Below are 18,755 nucleotides of genomic sequence, written 5' to 3' on the forward strand. Positions count from 1 at the left end.
TGACATCCACCCCCACCTACCTTCTCTGAACCCCTGGCCTCTCAGTCCAGGCTGCCCTCTACTGGCCTGGCAGGCGGTGCGCTTTCTGGAGGGCTCTCTCTTAGCTGGTTCTGAGTGGGGCCCTTGGTCCAAGCTGGTGCTTCCTCATCTTACCAGCTCCCACCTGGCAGCCGGCATTCCATCCGAGCAGACGGCAGCCTTCACCTTGACCAAGCACTGTTGGAGGACGCAGGGAGGTACAGCTGTGTGATCACCAACACGGCGGGCTCTCAGCATAGGGACGTGGACCTGGTTGTCCAGGGTGAGTCCTGGGGTGGTAGGGGCGGGACAGGGGACAGGACGGGATGGGGGAAAGCCCCGGGCGGGAACTTGATCTTGAACACCTTTGTTTTAAAAAATTGCCCAAATAGTACATATTCACTCTAGGATATTTAGAGATTGGACAAGGAAAAAAAAAGTAGCTACGAAGAACCAGAATAATTTTACATTTCAGTGTGTATCTTTTATACTTTCTACACACATGAGCTTGCACAGGTAAACATACAAACACGGTATATATGTATATACATTACATATATTCTTTATGTACATTGTATATAAATTATTCTTACATGATATACTTTATAAAAATTATATATAAATTCTCTATATACACATACACACAGATACTTAAAAACCAACTGGAACCACATAATATTACTGTCTTGCAACCTGAGTGTTTCTTGCAACAATATATTATAACTTTTCTGTTAATAATACTCAAAGCATCCTTTAAGACTGCATTGTCCCCTGTTTGGATGAGCCAGGAGTATATAACCTGTCCCCTTATGTCCAGTTTCTCACCAGCATGAACACCTGGGCTGAAGGTCCTCATGCTCCACCTTTGCCCACATGATCAGTTCTTTCCTTAGGATAAACTATTAATGTGGACTTGAGTTTAGACTCACAGAGATTGCACATTTTTAGGGCTTTTTGTGTATTTTGCCCAGTTACTCTCCCACCCACAGTGTTGGAGGGTCCCTACTTCCCTTCACCCACCCAACCAGGTACCACCGTTCTTTTTAACATAAGACAAGAAGTTTCAACTAAGTTTGGTTATGTTTTGTCGTTTATCTTGGATGTTAATATCGTCTGTTTGTTTGTGTCCTTTGCTTTATTAACCCCCCGAGGGATGAGCAGAAAGAACTCATTGTTCCCCATTTGGTGGATCAAAACCAAGGTTCAAAAGGAGGCTGGGTCGAGAATCCAGCTGTCCTGTCTCCTCATAATTCCAATTAGTAACAGTGATCAAAGGTCGGCCATGTGTCATGTGCCAGACCTCTGAGAGCTTCTGTGTATGTTTCACTTAATTTTCTGTTGCTCCAAGAGGTGCGTTTCAAAGACTGCACATTCTGAAGTTAAGGAAGCTGAGGCACACAGAGGCAGGGTAACTCGCGAAATCACAGGATCAGGGAAGGCTGCCTCTGCAGAGAGCATCACCCACTAACTTCCCACCGAGCAGAGGTGGACGGCCGTCAAGCTCGTCTCCTGGCTCATTTCATTTCTGTCCAGCAAATACTCATTGACTTGCTGGCTTTGGCCACCTGGGAGAATCTGGGAGGGCATTTCCCTCCCTAAAGGATCAGAGTATTACTGTCAGAGCCCTTGGCTTCCGGCTCTCCCTCCCAAATTTTCCATGCCAGTTCCCCCTCCCCCGCTCCTCTCAGAGATCCCAACCCCTCCCCACCTTCTATTTTAATGCCTGCAAATCTGGATGATGCTCAGGATGGATTTGGCACTTGTTTTCAAGTTCAATGTGTCCTGTGAACACTATTTTCTGCCATTTCTCATCTGTCCCTCCCCAGAGAGTGGGCAGGGAATTAAGGTCAATTTAGTTTTTTTGCTAATCAAGGAATATGGGTACCAAAAGATTAAGTGGTTTATCCAAAGTTCCAGAGTTAAGAAATGACACAGCTGGTTCCTAGACACAGGCTGCCCTTTGTCTGGGGCATGAATTTATAACAATGATGGCTGTATTCTCCTGTTAAAAAAATTTTTTTATCACGGTAAAATGCACATAACATAGTACTTACCATTTTAACCATTTCTAAGTGTACCTTTCAGCGGCATAAGTGGCTTTCACATAGTTGTGCCACCAGGTTTGTTTGTCCAACAGTCAAGACGAAACGCTGAGACACAGATTTGCAGCAAAGGGAGTTTATTCACGAGGCAGCCAAGCAAGGAGATAGGAGAACGGGTCTCAGATCTGCCTCTTGGAAGGTGAGGGGCTTGGGATATTTACAGGATAAAGAGGCAGGGTGGTCTCAGGCGTGGGGAAAGGAAATTGCAGGTAGGAAAAAGGTGAGGTCACGGGTGTTCTGTGCAGGTGTATCTGTGTTACTTGCTTCTTCATGGGATGCATATTGAAAAGTGGAGGTGCCTAGCGTGATCGGAGGGTGGAGTTTTTGGCCCTCTGATATCTAAAGGTCATTCATCAGACACCTGCCCAGGGCCCAGTTTTAGGGTCGATGGTCCCAACCAGTCTTAGCTAGCTTGAGCTCAAACTAGACCCAGCTGTCTTCAAGTTCTTAGAAAACAACTGGAGTAAACATCTTATTGTTTAGGCTACATGAAGCTTACAGGGCATGCAATTTGCATCAAAACAATTAAGCTAGCTCGTTCAGCAAAGCCAGGCTCAAGCAGAGGGGATTTTAACCAGCTATAAGACAAGCTCAGGAATTTCTGTTAGTTGCCAGTTTCTGTTAACCCCATGGGGCACAGTTTCAGGATGGGTTTTTTAACTCAGTGGGACACTTTTCCACAACCAGCACCACCATCTGTCTCCAGAACTTTTTCATCTTCCCAAGTTGAAACTCTATGACTGTTGCAGCAAAGTGTGTTATAGCTCAGTATTATAGCTCAGTTGTGACAGCAACCTGGATCTGGGCAAGAGACCAAGCAGCACTCAGAGGGTTGGAGATCTCAGGTTTATTATGCCAGCAGGGCCAGAGAAGTTAATACTCTAAGCTTTGGACCCCGTCGGTAGGTTTACACAGGCTTTTATAGGCTACCAGACTAGACTTTGCAACATTTTGTAACATCATATGCAAATAAGGTGTAACAAAGGTGACTAATTAGGAACAAGCTTTGTAGAAATGGACCAATCAGGAGTGAGGGAAATGGGCCAATCAAGAGTGAGGGAAATTGACCAATCAGGAATTAGCTCAGGGAGCCAATAGAATCTTAGGGATAAGTTCTGCCTTCCTAGAAGTAAGCTGCTTCAGATTTTAAAAAGCAAGATAATGGCGCAGGGCCAGGGAACTGAATGGTGCTGGCAGGAGGGTAGTGGCCCTGCCTGGGGGTTCTGCCATCTTTTTCATGGGGCTTTCCACCTCATGACCAGGGTGCCATCCCTGATTAAGCACTAACTCCCCATTTTCCCCTCCCCCAGCCCCTGGCAACCACCATTCTACTTCTGTCTCTATGAACTTGCTTGTTCTAGGCATCTGATATTAGTGGAATCATACAATGTTTGTCCTTTTGTGTCTGGTTTATGTCACTTAGCATCATATTTTCAAAGTTCATCCATGTTGTAGTATATTATCAGACATTTATTCCTTTTTAAGGCTGAATAATATTCCATATATACACACCATATTCTGTTTACCCATCATCCTTTGATGGATGGATATTTGGATTGTTTCCACCTTTTGACTATTGTGAATAATGTTCTTCTGATCTTTGGTTTATGAAATTGGTTTGTTTTAAAAAGTGCCACCTAGAATCCAGCCCACTGCCACCCACCATATCACCAGTGAAGGGGTTCCAGCCTCTCTCCCCTGTGTAGCCTCAGGAGTTCCCACCCCCACCATCACCTGGACCAAGGTAGGCGAAGGCTGTTACCATAAAGGTAATGACAGAGATAGGCCCAGTGCATCATGGGGAGAGAAATGATGCAGACTGCCGCAGTGGAGTGTGGATTCTGCTGATGTCACCTGTGATCTACCGCAGGAAACCAATGCCCTGGCCTCCAGGAATCCCCACTACAATGTGAGCAAGGATGGCACCCTGCTCATCACCCGGCCATCTGCCCAGGATGCAGGGGCCTATGTCTGCACGGCCACCAACGCCGTGGGCTTCTCCAGCCAGGAGATGTGGCTTTCTGTCAACAGTGAGTGATGGCCGCTCCTGTCTTGGGAGAGGGACTTGGGAGGCGTGGGGTACAAGGGCATGAACAGTCTGACCTTACCTGCATCTTCTTTGCACCCCGTCAACCCTATCTCTCAATTCTTTCCATCTGAAGGGCATGCAGACCAAAGCTGTCCTCCCTCATGGCACTGATCCCAGCAGTATGAGCATGCTCATGGTACTAAGAGTGGTTCCAACTCAGCCCTCTGTAACCAGATGGAGGGAATTAACAAGCGTTGGAAAGACACAAGGCCCTACACCAGACCCCCTCCCACCTTGGCAGCCCTCTCACCCACCCTTCTCCCTGACACTTTGTGCCCAGATCCTCTGGCTTCCTTTCAATTTCTTAAACGATCCATCCTGCCTCAGGGCTTTTGCACATGCAGTTCCTTCTGTTGGAATGCCATTCCCTCCTCACCTCTTGGCCCCGCTGACTTCTCCCATAAGTCAGATCTCGGCTCTCTTGCCCCTCAGCTGAGTCAAATCACTTTGCTGTGAACTCTCTGGAAAGTCCTCTTTAAAGCCCCCATCACAGCTGTGATTAAGTAATTAGTTGTATATTGAGCTGTTTGGAACCAGTGTTCCCCTGGGACCTCAAGCACAGGGAGATTGGGCATCATCTGGTGATTGATCCCATTTATTCCTGAGAATATTTGAGATGATTGAGGGAGAGAAGGGAGGACAGAACCTGCCAGAATGTCCCTGGGGAAGGGAAACCAGACAGAAAGAAGCTAGAGGAGTGGAGACACTGGGGTGGGAGGACCATTCCAGGGTCATCAAAGCAAGATAAGCTTTCAGAGGGAGGATGGTTGTGGACAGGTAGGGGGAGACTGGGGGAACCATCGGATCTGGGCCCACCCCGAAACTTACACTCCCTCGTTATAACAGAGACCACCCACCTTCTGTACCTCCCCGGGGGCAGTACCACCTCAGCTGCCTGGGGGAGCCATGCTGGTCCCCTCTGGGCCCCATCCCTGGTTCCCTACTCTGCTCACAGTCCCTGATGCTTCTGCCAACAGCCAGGCCCAGGATCCTTGTGAACGGGTCACATGACGCAGACAAGCCTCTGAGGGTCACAGCCAAGGCTGGTGATGAGGTGACCCTGGACTGCGAGGCCCAGGGCACCCCACCCCCATTGGTCACCTGGACCAAGGACTCCCGCCCTGTGCCTCCCATCACCGACAGGTAACCCCAGTCATGTGGCCTCGGGCCTGGGGATGGGCAGAGCTTGGGGTTTGAGAAAACTGACCTCAAGGTGATGAGTGACCCAGCTGATGTGTGGGATCCTGTGGACACTCTCAGGGGGATGCAAGGGCCACCGAGGGAGCATGGGTGCCCTTCAGAGGGGTGAGGCCCTCGGGAATAACACGCACTGTGCTTCACGTGCTGGCCGCAGGGCGCTGCGTGCAGGACCTCCTTCAATCTGCACAGCAGCCCTTGTTGTCCGAGCGGAACTGAGGCTCAGCGAGGTGGTGTGGACTGAGCTGCTCGCTGTCACTCAGCTAGAAATGAGTAACACCATGGCTGGAACAGTGTCCTGACTCCTCACCTGACCCGCAGCTCAGGTGCCTGGCGGCTGGGCTTTCAGGGGTCCTGGGAGTGGGTGGAGAGGGAGGAGGCTGGCTTGGGTGTCCTTCAAAGCCAGGGCGTATCCCGACCCCAGACAGGGCGTGGGGCGGGTTGATTCCAGACAAGGAGGCCTCAAAATTCCTGCGGCCCTTGACCTTTGAAGGGGAAGGGGGAGAGAGGGTAGCTCTGGCTGGTGACATCAGTCCTGGCGAGGTCTTTGACAAGTTCCAGACGGAGGAGGTCTCAGAGCAGCCTGCGGTGCAACCCCCACCCCCCGACCCCCACATATGGGACTCTGCCTCTCGGAACATCTGTTTGGTGGGTGAGCGCTCCCAGTCCTTGAAGCTGCGCACCTGAAAGCAAGCCCTTTGGTGCCCCTGCAGCTCCAGGTCGCGGGTCGGGGTGGGGTGGGTGGGGGCCGGGGAGCCTGCATCTCTTCCCAGAAAGCCTGGTCCTAGTTCCTTGGCTAGGCAGCCACCAGCGGGTGCGTTTTTATTTTTGACTTGTTACTGAAATGGGGAACCACAATTCCCATTTGTTCACCCCTCCTTGTTGTGATGAGTTAATAGATCAGCCAGGAACCATAAATTTGTGAGAGCTGCTTTTGCAATCCTACAGTTTTGTTCTGTTCCTCTTTCTTGCCCTCTCCACTTCTTGCTGGCTTATGGCCTTCTCTTGAGATTTACAAGATTCTGGGAGTTTATCTAAAAGGGGAGGGAAATATGCCTGGGGTTGCGGGGGCTGGGGTGAAGGGCTCAGACCCCGGAGTTCATCACATCTGAGTGTGGATCCCAGCTGGTTCTGTGTTAGTCGTGTGGTCTCAGGTGGCCACCGGTTCCTCTTGGCCTGTTTCTCCATCTGTAAAGTGGACACTTTAAATACTGCCCTTGAGATACAGTGATGGATGTGCGATGCTGGAAAATCACTCCCTCTGGTATCATTTTCCTGCTGCTGCTATAAACTAAAGCATCATTTCCAGCTTTTAAAAAATTATCATCATCATGTCTATCTCATTTAAATTCTTACCTACTTCTTCAAATATAAAAGCTTTTTTGAGATAGAATTCACATGCTGTACAATCCTATGTTGTTTTTTTTTTTTAGTAAATTCAGTTGTACAGCCATCACTACAGTCAATTCTAAAACATTTCCAGCATCCCCCACTCCAAAATAAGAAAAAGAAAAATAAAAGAAAAAAACCCACACTCATTGGCAGCCACTCCCCATTCCTACCCCACCCAGCCCAGCCCCTGGCAACCACTTCTCTGCTTTCTTTGGATTTATCTATTCTGGACATTTCACATAAATGGAATCATACACTCTGTGGCTTTTTGTGCCTGGCTTCTTTCACGTACCATCACATTTTTGCAGTTCATGCTTGTTGTAGCAGGTGTCAGAACTTCATTCTTTTTCGTGGCTGAATAATATTCCACCATGTACATAGACCTCCTTTGTCCGTTTATTCACCAGTTGGTGGATGTTGGGGTTATTTCCACTTGTTGGTGATTGTGAATAACCTCATCAGCTTTTTAAAAAAATTTAATATTTTTTAATTTTATTTTTTATTGAAGTGTAGTTGATTTACAATGTTAGTTTCAGATGTACAGCAAAATGATTCAGTTATGCATATACATACATATATTTTCAGATTCTTTTCCATTATAGCTTATTACAAGAAATTGATTATGTTCCTTGTGCTGTACAGTAGGTCCTTGTTGTTTATCTATTTTATATATAGTAGTGTGTGTCTGTTAATCCCAAACTCCTAATTTATCCCTCCCCTCCCCTTCCCCTTTGGTAACTATAGTTTGTTTTCTATGTCCATGAGTCTATTTCTGATTTGTAAATAAATTTGTATCTTTCTTTAGATTCCACATATAAGTGACATCATGTGCTATTTGTCTTTCTCTGTCTGATTTACTTAATATGATTATCTCTAGGTCCATCCATGTTGCTGCAAATAGCATTATTTCATTCTTTTTTATGGCTGAATAATATTCCACTGTATATATAGACCACATCTTTATCCAGTCATCTGTTGCTCATTAACTTTTGATTGTATTTGAACTTCATTTGCAGGCTCTGGGTCCCTGTGGTTCTCTGGGCCTCCCTGTGGCACTCTGACCACTTCCCCACACAGAACAAAGCTCAGTTTTCTCCCAGACACACAGCTCCTCTTAGTCCCACAGCCATTCAGCCAGAAAATACAGGTGTAAAAAACCCATGGAAAACACACATTGAGCAGTGGCGGTGCCAGGGGATGGCCTTGCTGTCTTGTCTGCTCCTCTTCCTCGGCTTCCTCCTCCATCTCTTCCTCTCCCTCTGGACTCAGTGCTCCTTCTGCTGGTTGAGCTGCCCCCTCTTCTGCAGTGGCCCCCTCCGCTGTCCTTGGGGATGGAAGGCCCAAACCTACCCCGTGGTGGCCTGGGGCCTGTTTCTCCTGGTCCTGTGCTGACCTTGGCCTGAGCCTCTGAGGCCTCCTCCATCTCTGTTTGGACAAAGGGTGGCCCTCTTCTCCTGCCGGCCATCCTCGAGGTGGCTGGGGTGAATGACATCATGCCCTGAGCGCTGAGGGGGAAACAGAAGCCATGGGGTGTGGGGACCTGGGATCCTGACCTTCCGACTCCCAGGGCTGGGCCTTAACATGCACACCCATGCACAGACACACGTCGACATGAATACATGTGGACATGCACACAAACACAGTCACAAATGCATGGACATGCACACAGACACACCAGAGATCCAAACAGGACAACACGTAGACACACACATATCAGGTTTCTGGGCCAGGGCCAGTCTGGTCCCTACTCTCTCTGGAGATTCTAGAGAATATTCTGAACTCAGGGAGCCTTGCTCTCCTGAGTCAGAAAGTCCTAATGGAAAGAAAACACAGGAGGAGCTTCTGTCCCCATGAAACTCTCAGCCACCTGCCTGTGTCCACGCCCCTCCCAGTGTGTTCATGCAGGTGCTTCTATACAGTTAAACTTAGGGCATCTTCTATTCCGCCCTCATCATTGATTTTTTTCCTCCATTTACCCATTTTCTAGATTCATCCTGGCCCATGTCATAAATTTTCATTTAAAGGGCGAAAGAACATTCCAGGGCGTTTAGCTCTCACGGTTGCTAAGCTCTTCCTCTGTTTGGGGCAGATGCTCCGTTGCTAGTTTTTGGCGGTAATAAATCGGGCTGTTGGAACATCTTTGCTCAAATGCTTCTCTTTATCTTCTGGGTCGTTTCCTTGGGGATGTAGCCCCAAAAGGGAACGACTGCGTCCGAGGGTGGGAATGGGCCCTGGGTGCTTCTCACCCTGTGGGACTGTTTGTGGAAGGACCATCCAAGTTGTGAATTCAGAATTGGAGTCAGCAGGATTTACTGAGGATCTCATGGGCTCAGGACTGTGCCAGAGCAGCCTGGGAGAGAGAAGATCCCAGCTCTGGTGTGAATGACATCAGGTGGCAGGAGACCTGGGGTTCCCATCCCAGCCCCCCCACCCCCGACTCCCTGCGCGAGCTTGAGCAAGGCCCTTCCCCTCTCTGGGCCTCAGTCTTCCCATCTGAGAAATGAAAGGGTTGGACAGGCAATGATGGCCAGAGAGTGCCTAGGGGCTCTGGCCCCATGATTCAGCCCAGGGATGCTGGGGCGAGGCGGCGTTTCTAGGCAACAGTGTTTGTTTGTGGTTCTGATGTGTAGCTGGGACAGCTGCGAGTGCTCCTGGCTCCGGCTCTGGCTCCCTGGGGCAGCCAGCCAGGGTCCCACACGGGGCCAAACCATCCAGGGGAGGGGAGGGGACAGTGAGAGGACGGAGCGTCCCCGAGGGTGGTGCGGGGCAGTCAGCACACCCACTCCATCTCCTGGCCCAGTGGAGGGGTGGGGGCTGCAGCTGGGTTCTGGTGATTCCGGAGAAAAGCTGCCCCATCCCCGGGAGCCAGCAGTGTGGCAGGGACCGCCCAGGGCCCCCCATGGGGCCTTTGCCTCGGTGGGTCCTCACAGCGCATGCTGATGCCTGGCTTGGTGGCTCTGAGGTCAGTCTTGCCAGCCCATGGCCAATAGCCCTCTTTCTGGGGAACATTCAAGTGAAATAAATTTCTGAGCTGAACATTGAGGTCACCAAAATGGTGGGGAGCTTGATTGCAGAGTCCCAGTTCTGCCCTGACCACGGGGTGGCCGTGGACGTCAGGATTTCATCTCTCTGGGTCTCAATTTTCTCATCTGCAGAAGTGGGTGGTGACAGTAGGACCTGCCTGCCTTGCGGGTTTGGCTGTTGGGAGTTTCAGGTGAGAATGTGTGAAAGGGCTTAGCTGTGCCATGGGACACAGGAAGCGCTCAAGCATTGACAGCCGTCGCTGTTAGCATCCCTGGATTTACGTTACACGAGCTCCCGGGTGGTGTGTCCTCCCTCCCTCTCATACACTGTGCTTGGCCCTTTGGTTAGCACTAGGCCCCTTTCCCTAAACTGCTCCAGCTTGGGGCTCCTGTTTGGGGCTTCCTTACAAGGGGCTATGATGTGGGTGAGCCCCAGCAAGGAGGTGAGGGTCAGAGAGGCCACTGGTGGATGGAGACGCCCTCCAGGTTGATTGGTGCTGGTGGCGGGGAGGGAAGGAACCCTGCCTCAGGCTCAGACCCCACCCCAACCCAGCAGACACGCACCCAGCATCCATTGACGTGTGGTGGGCATCTGTCCTGACCACGTGCTGTGGGTGAGAATCAGTTTCTGGTGGGCTCGGCACTGCACGGCGTGCTGTTCATTCGGCAGCCACTGACGCTCCTCCCGGAAGGCTCTGCCAGCCTGATGAGGTTGGATGTGCCCTTTAGAAACAGGGGCAGCAGGATGAGCACGGGACACAGGAGGAGGGACTGGGTGCACATACACCACCCAGACTCTGAGCAGCCTGAGGACAGGGAGCATTTCCTCCACCCCAGCGGCAGCTGGGCCACCTTGAACCCTGTGGCTCTTTGTCAGATGAGTGAATGAATGAATGAGTGAATGAATGAATGAATGAATGAGCATTTAGCTGAATTGGGCTCCAGGGAAGTGTCACCTGCCTGGATCCATCAGGGAAGGCTTCTGTGGGGGCAGTGCCTGTGCTGAGGGCTGGGGACATGGCAGGAACCCGGGCACACCTGGCCCCGCCCCTCACGGTGCCATCAGACGGTGACAGGTGATTACAGGTGTGATAAATGCCCCACTGACTCCAGGAGCATAAAACTGAGAGCAGGGATCCACCTGGGGCAGCACGGGTGGCTTCCCTGAGCCACAGAGGAGCTGGAGAGGTGACCCCAAGCAGGGTTGTAGTGAAGGTGCAGCCTGGGGATTTGCACTTTCTATCAGATGCCCTTTGGCCTCAGTGGGCAGGTACATCCCCCTTGGAGCTCGCGGGACCCAGGGGACCCGGCAGGGTAAGTGGTCCACTCCTGAGTCTCCCCCAGCGTCCCCCAACATCTGCGTGGCTGCGTGAACCTTACAGCCAACAGCAAAGGCTCGAGCCCAGTGGATGTCATAAACAGGAAATTCCCCTCGAACTTCTCTGTGTTTTCATCTGGGCTCCACACAGAGCCATCTGTCTGCTCTCGCGGCGATGGAGAGGCTGCCGCTAATGACACCACACGCACACAGCAGTAGAGCCCTCCCCACTTCCTCCCACCTCTCTCTTGCCTGCACCTCCCCTCCCCCGGCTGCAGCCCCCAAACCTCAAGGAGTCTTGGGATGTGGAAAGAGCGGGGCATAGGTGACGGAAGGGCTGTCCTGGAACCCCCAGGACTCCAGGTCCTGTCCCGCTGGCCCCAGGGCCCGTGGCTGCTGCTTTATTTTTTCCCAACATCTCATCAGAGTGGTGTTTGCTCTGTGCCAGGTCTGGGCTAGGTTCTGGGGATGCAAAGGCAAATAAGACAGAAGGGGATGTGTCTTCTTGGGGCCCGGTGGACAGGTGGTCACAAGCCACTGTGGCCAGGGCTCTGTGGGCCTCAGCTTGTCCATCTGTAAGATGGGCCTCCCTTTCCATTTCCTCCTTTGGGTGTATTGAGCAGCATTTCCTTTCTAGGAAATGACCTGGGGCTCATCCTGAGAAAGACAAGATGCCTACTTTTATTGTTGAAAATTGTTTCCACTTTTGGAAGTTTCTTTCATTATTTTTTTTTCCCCAGAAGCTCCCACTTCCTACCCTTTTAAGAGATAGGTGAGGGAGGGAGTAAGGGGTTCTGTGGTCTCTAAAGTTCTTAGAAAAACCAGACTGCAACTCTGAGATCAAGGAGTTCAGAGCTGTCTTTTCAAATATAAATAAACTGGGGTTTAGAGACACCGACTGTCCTGCCTGGAGTTGCACAGCATATAGCCAAACTGGATGTTAGATCCAGAACTCCAGTGCCTAGCCTAGACCTCTTTCAGCTGACCCACGTGTCCCTGCTGGGCTAGTCCAGGTTTGTAGCAAAGTCACCGAAGGAACTGTGTCCCTTCCTCTGAGTGTGATTGAATGTGTATGTTTCAGCCTCAAACTGATTTGGCTCGTATTTGGTGGATGTCAACATTAATTAACTTAAACAACAACAACAACAACAACAACAACTGTGGATGAGTAAAGCCAAGCCGGGGGAGTGGAGCCACGCAGGGGGAATGTTTACTTGTCACTGGGACAAATAAACATCTGTGTGGTGTTTTCCCCCTTTTTCTTCCACTTTGACAGATGAGGGGATCTACTTAGGGCTGCCCCGCTGGTTGGGGCCTCGGGAGCAAACACACAGACACGTTGATTGGGGCAGGGATTTTATTAACAGCAGGGCCGTTTATTGAGCACTTCATATGTCCTAGGCACCGTGGGCTTTGTGCGCATCATGTCACGTCATATGTACCGTCTCCCGTGACCCCAGATGAGGACACTGAGGTTTAGGGAGGTGGAGTCCTTGGCCTAAGATCAGCCTGCAAAAGGCCAAATGGCGGCATGCAGAGGCCACTTGCTGTCAAAGCCCTGCTTCCACCTGCTCCGCTGGGCTGCTTCTCGGGACGGGGCACTTCCTTGTGACCTGGGCTAGTGCTTAGAGCCACCTGGGGCCTTGGTAGAACCCCAGTTCCAGCCTCCCCCCAAATCAGTCTCTAGTGGGGCCTGGGAGTTTGCATGTTTCACATTCAGCTGGAAGGTTCTGATAAAGCCCTGCCCTACAGGGGGGATGATGGCGTCTCTAACTGTGAGAGCTGACGGTGCGTGAGCCTGTGGCCAGGAGTCCTGCTCCTGTGCTTGGGGGGCACATACATCAGTGTGCAGGGAACTCTGGTGAAAGAAGTGAGGGAGGGAGGAAAGAAAGAACTGTTTAAATGTTCACCAAAAAGGGAACAAATTAATAAATTGTGGTATGCTCACACAAAAGACTACTATACAGCAGTGAAAAATTAATGAGTTAGAACCACATACATACACATGATGCCATTTATATAAGAGTTTTAATGCAAAACTGCATTGTGTATTGTTATGGATGCAGTGTCGTCACCATGGTAACAGCTGACCTTTGTTGAGTACCTCTCTGTTCCAGGCACGGTGCTGTGGATTAGGTCTTTCAGTTCTCTGGACAACCCTATGAGGGATAAGTACCACTGTTGTCTCTATTTTCCAAAAGGAGAAAATTGAGGCACAGAGAGGTTAAGTGACTTGCCCAACCACACACAGCAAGCACATGGCAGAACAGGGTCAGACTCACTTGGTTCAGCCTAGTGCCTGGGCTCTAGAGACCACTACCCAGTGGATCATTTACAACTGTCCTCAGAGAACTTGCTCCAGGTGCCTGCTGGGTGCTCAGGGCAAACTGGAGGAGGGGGTTGCTGAGCAGAGTAATTATGACCCCACTTTGCAGATCGGGAGACAGGACCAGCAGGGCAAAGCTAGTTGCCTGAGGTTGCACAGAGAGTAAATGGCCGGCAACATTGACCGGCAACATTGATGTGTGCAGCTCAGCACTTTGCTTGCAGCTGCTCGGAAGATGGGGGCTCCTCTGTCATCCCTGTTTGCGGAGGAGGAACCTGAGACTCAGCAGAGAGGGGGGTGGGAGCAGGACTGGAGCCCAGCTATACCCTGATGAGCACAGGCTGGGGGGCCCTTGGGGTCCCCTGCCTCCGTGCTGGCTGCTTGTGCTTGGGGCCAGCCGGGGCCAGCGGCCGCAGCTGCCCTCCCAGTTCAAGGAGGGCAGGGGCGACACAGAGCCAGCACATATGGGCTGGTGACATCATGTCTGCAAGGGCCCCCTGGGGTCCAGCCCAGCTGCAGGAGCCTGGCTGGGGGTCCCAGATCCCTGTGGGATGGGTGCCAGGTGGCTTCAGCAAGGTGGGCTGGATTGGGGAGGGCAGTGATGAACTGCTTCCTCCTGAGGGCGCAACACAGCACTGGACAACAGGACACCAAAGAGCACTGGATTCGGAGTCTGCCCAGCCCTGGCACGTTAACGCAGAAGGCCTCGGGGCTGCAGCTTCTCCGTGGAAGCTGTGGGAGGGGTCTTCAAACAAGACCTCACGCCCCCTCTCAGAGCAGGGTGGAGGAGCCGCAGGCATGTGCATTAGAGGAGGGGGAGTTTCTGGCGACCAAGTGCCAGGCCCTGGGCTGAGCCCACGTGGAATCTGTTCACCAGCCCCAGTCACAGGCCCTCTGTGTGTGCCCATTTTACAGATGAGGAAATGGGGACTCTAAGAGGTGAACAGACTTGCTTCACCTGGCTCGGAAGGGTTCAAAGTCAGACCCAACCCAGTGGACTCCTAGTCCAGTGCTCTTTATCTGTTACACCAGTTGGAATGGACCCGGCCTTGGCCTGGTGGTTTGGGGAAGTGGAGGCAGGGCAGGGGGAGGAGTGAAGGCTGGTTGGTGGACACTGCCACACTCCAAGCAGGCTTCCTGGAGGAGGCAGCTGGTTCAAGTTGGGTTTTGAGGCCTTTCCAGCAGAGGTGGGGTCAGTTGGGGTCTCACCAGTGCCCCTCATTCCCACAGGCGTCACCTCCTCCCATTGGGCTCCCTGCGTCTGGCCCAGGCCCAGGTCAGTGACAGTGGCCTCTATGAATGCACAGCCAGTAACCCTGCAGGATCCGCCGTTCAGTACTACATCCTCGGGGTGCAAGGTAGGACCTGAGCTGGTGGCAAGCTTCACGCACCCCCGCCTCGTTCTTTGGCCTCTCAGAGCCCCTCCCCATCTCCATGCCAGGCTGTCACCTCTTCCTGGCCCTCCAGTGTTTCCTCTGGCAACCCTATTTCCTGTCTTCCTCAAGCACTCTCTCTCCTCCTCCTCACCCCTCTTCTCTCCCTCTCCCATACCCCTTGGTTGGGCCTGAGTTGCTGTTCAGAGGCCCCCGGAGAACAGAGGGCAGGGCCCAGTGCCCGTGGGGACTTGGAGGTTGGGAGGGGGGGTTCTGGTCTCAGCTTAGGGCGGGCCTAGGAGTGGGCGTTCACCTAGGTGTCCAGGTCTCATTCACAGAAGCAGCCATTGGAGTCACTCCGCCAAAGAGGTGGGGGGCTGGTCTCCACCAGCCCCGAGGAATCGCCTAAGACGGGGGTCAGCCGACCACCGCCCTCAGCCACCTCTGGTTTACCTGCTGTTTTTATACGGCCCACGAGTGGAGAATGATGTCTTCATTTTTAAATGTTTGGGGAAGAAAAGACAAATAATATTTTGTGACTTGTGAAAATTACATGAAATTCAAGTTTCAGTGTCCATAAATACAAGTTTTATTGGAGTGCCACCACACGTGTTCGGTTACGTATCATCTGTGGCTGCCGTGATGGCAGAGTTGAGTAGCTGAGACAGAGACCATCTGGCGTGCAAAGCCTGAAATATTTACTATCTGGCCCTTTACACAAAAAGCTGACCCCTGATCTAAGCTCACTCTCCATTTTACAGAGAAGGTTCAGAGATGGAGGGGTTCAAAGCTTTGCTGTGGGTTTGCATAAGTGTATGGGAGAAAAGGAAGCAGGGCGGCGGGGTGATGAGCAGAGCCTGAGTTGGCAGAGCTGGATTTGAATGCTGACTCTGCCACCGACTGGCTGTGTGACCTTAGGCCAGCTGCTTGGCGTCTCTGAGCCTTGGTTTCCTCTTCTGTAAAGTGGGGGCAATAATGCCTATCCCATAGTTGTCAGAAGGGGTATCAATGTCATCAGGCACTCAGTACAGTGGAAACTTCTCATTTTCAGCAAGAGTTGGTGGCGGAGTGGTGGGGAGGGCATAAACACCCTTGTGGTCTTGGACAGTGAGGCTCGGGGCTCGGGGTGGGGGAGCCGACCTCTGTCCAGGGGTCATGTTCCCATGGGGAGGAAAAGGGCCGGCTTCCTCCCAGGGCCTGGGACACTTGTCCCTGTCTCCAAGAATTCTTCCGGACTCCCTCAGTCTGGCCCCACAGGAAGCCACCTGGACTCCTGGTTACACAGACCCAGACTTGGGGCTGGTCCAGCTCCTATCAGCTGATGGAGTGGGTGACTCTGGTCAAGTGACAACCTTTCTGAGCCTCAGTTTCTTTATCTGCAAAATGGGCGTGGCACCACCCACCCCATAGGAAGGACCAAATGAGATGCACGATGGGAAAGTGACTAGAAAACACAAATGCGGAAGAAACAAAACCCACTCTCCTCCCACCCCAGGGAAGGGAAAGAGTGAGTCTAGCCACAACATTTTTGGCACCACTGCTGGCCAGGCTCCGTGCTGGCGGCTCTAGTGCTACATCTCCTTTCATCCGGGGGCGGCTTTGTGAGGGGAGGAAACTGAGGCTCCAGCGAGGGGCAGGGCTGGGATTTGAACCTCCCCCTCTGTGCATGCTGCCCCCCTATCCTCACCCCCAATGCTGAGTCAGTCTGGCCGCCGTCTGGGCCTCAGTGTCCCCATCCATCACTGAGCTGGGTAGTTCCTAGCTGGTGGTTCTCAAATGGTATATGCGGGCTGGGGCTGGGGCTGGGACTGAGCACGGAGGAGCGACTCTTTGATGAGAGCCTGTGTGTTCACGCAAAAGGCTGATATTACTTAATCGGGGGATTCACATGGGGGGCCCCACTGTCGTTTTCTGACGAAACGAGGAGACTTGGATCTCTCCCAGGACAACTTCTGCCTGTTGGTGACATCCAGGGGTGAGGGGAGCCCTGTGGCAGGCCTGGCCGTCTCCGCGGGTCTGGGCTCTGAGACCCCCACCCGGGCCTTCTGCCTTGACAGCCCTCCCCACGGCCCTGTCAGTGCCCCCCCAGGTGCAGCCGGGCCCGCGGGCCCTGAAAGTGCTGGCGGGAGACGCTCTGGACCTGAACTGTGTGGCTGAGGGCACCCCGGAGCCCCGGCTGACCTGGGCCAAGGACGGGGTGGCCCTGCAGGGCGGGGGGCCTGAGGGCTCCGTCCACTTCCCAGCCATCCAAACCGCTGACGCTGGGACGTACCGCTGTGAGGCCTCCAGCAGCGCCGGGGTGGACGCCTGGGAGCTGGAGCTCAGGGTGCTGGGTGAGTCCCCCTTGCCCCCCCCCCACCTCCCCACAACAGCAGCCTGGGCTTCTGAGCTGCTGGACGCCTTCCCTCCTCCCAGCCCCCAGCCCCTGAGGCTGGGGGCCGCCTGGTGTCGGGCAGCTTTCACCAGCCCCTGGGGGACTCCGTCCTTGGGGTGGGCTGCAGGCGCTGGGGCCCAAGTCCAGCTTCTCCCACTTTCCAGCTGGACAACCGTAGACCAGTCGTTTACACTCTCTGACCCTACAAATTGTGTCCAGTAATACGTAAGGGGTCAGTGAAAGCATGTGTATAAAGTGCCTGGTGCACAGAAAGATCTGGATCTGTGGTGCTAGCGTTGTCACCATTATGAATTTGAACTGCATGAGGGGAGTGCAGGGAAGGATGACGCCCAAGCTCAGCCCCCCAGCCCATGGGGGGCGTGCGTGGCCCTGGTGGCTGCTCCGTGGGCCACTATGCGGGAGGTGAGCCGGCGCAGCTGGCGTTCTGGAGGGGAATGCCCTGTCCACCGGCCCTGGACTTCTGGGGGGAGCCTCAAGCTTGGGGCTCGGGGATGTGAGTGTGGCCGCATCACCTCCCGCCAGAGCCGCCGCACTGGGGGGCCGATAAGACCAGCGGGCTGCTGGAGAGAGTAGCGGGAGAGAACGCCAGCCTGCCTTGTCCTGCCAGAGGTGAGGCTGGGCCCCGGGCAGGCCGGGTGGGGCAAGAGACTCACCCACATTCCGGCACCCTGGGTCACACCCTGGGGGCAGTGCGCATGGGTGTGGAGGGTTACGGGTTCCTCACTCCTACCAGGGCCACGCCAGGTACTTCCCATTAGTAACCCTGTAGGATGGGGATTACCATTAGCTGTTTTTGTTTTGTTTTTTTAAAATCAGGGGCAATCTAGGCCCAGAGCGGTTAAGCAGCTTGCCCAAGGTCACACAGGCAGAAGGTAACTCACAAAGAGTGACTTGCCTTGACCTCAGCCCTGAGTGCCTGTTAAGCCCTTGGCCCCTCTGTGCCTGGAGAGGGGGCAGAGGAAGGCCCAAGTATCCTAGGATCAATGCCTGGTGGCCCCTGCCTGTCCCCAAACCCCAGACTTTCTCACAGATGATTCACGTGGTCCTGGGCAAACCAGCCCTTTGGGGCTACAGCACAGTGTGGGGCCGAGATAGCCACCCCTTGGCCAACTGCCCAGCACTGAACCCTGCTTCAGTCCTCCCAGGCTGTGTACCTCGGGGTGGTTCCCACCTCCTTTCTGAGCCTCAGTTTTCTCAGCTGTACAGTGGGGTCACACCCATCCCTCCACACAGGGCTGCTGTGAAGGTCCAGTGGACAACAGGAGTTTAAGTTCCCAGCATCATGCCTGGCACACAGTAGGGGCTCGGCAAAATGTGTTAACCGGATGGATGATTCTGCCTTTCTGTACAGCCTCCCGGCGGATCCCTCTGCCTGCCCGGGTGGGGCCCTCCTATGACTGGTGTGAGGATGTGCTGTCCCTCCCTCCCACCACCGCCACTGCATGGATGGCGCTTTCTAGAAGGGCAGGTGTCTGGGTGTCTAAGGGGCAAGTGGCCACCGACAGGAGTCAGGAGAGCTGGC

At 53.0% G+C, this 18,755-nt stretch overlaps 1 protein-coding gene across 1 annotated transcript in view; it reads left to right on the forward strand.

Annotated features, from left to right (window-relative positions):
* Window positions 1-18,755, forward strand: part of HMCN2 (hemicentin 2) — a 150,051-nt gene that overhangs the window by 49,970 nt on the left and 81,326 nt on the right. The window contains exons 19-25 of the mRNA XM_064490616.1: window positions 157-301; window positions 3,752-3,864; window positions 3,991-4,150; window positions 5,187-5,352; window positions 14,696-14,823; window positions 16,917-17,171; window positions 17,756-17,842. Coding sequence (XP_064346686.1) covers window positions 157-301; window positions 3,752-3,864; window positions 3,991-4,150; window positions 5,187-5,352; window positions 14,696-14,823; window positions 16,917-17,171; window positions 17,756-17,842 — 1,054 coding nt within the window. The remainder of the gene's footprint in view (window positions 1-156; window positions 302-3,751; window positions 3,865-3,990; window positions 4,151-5,186; window positions 5,353-14,695; window positions 14,824-16,916; window positions 17,172-17,755; window positions 17,843-18,755) is intronic.

The sequence above is a fragment of the Camelus dromedarius genome, chromosome 10, assembly GCF_036321535.1.
Source record: "Camelus dromedarius isolate mCamDro1 chromosome 10, mCamDro1.pat, whole genome shotgun sequence".
Lineage (NCBI taxonomy): Eukaryota > Metazoa > Chordata > Mammalia > Artiodactyla > Camelidae > Camelus > Camelus dromedarius.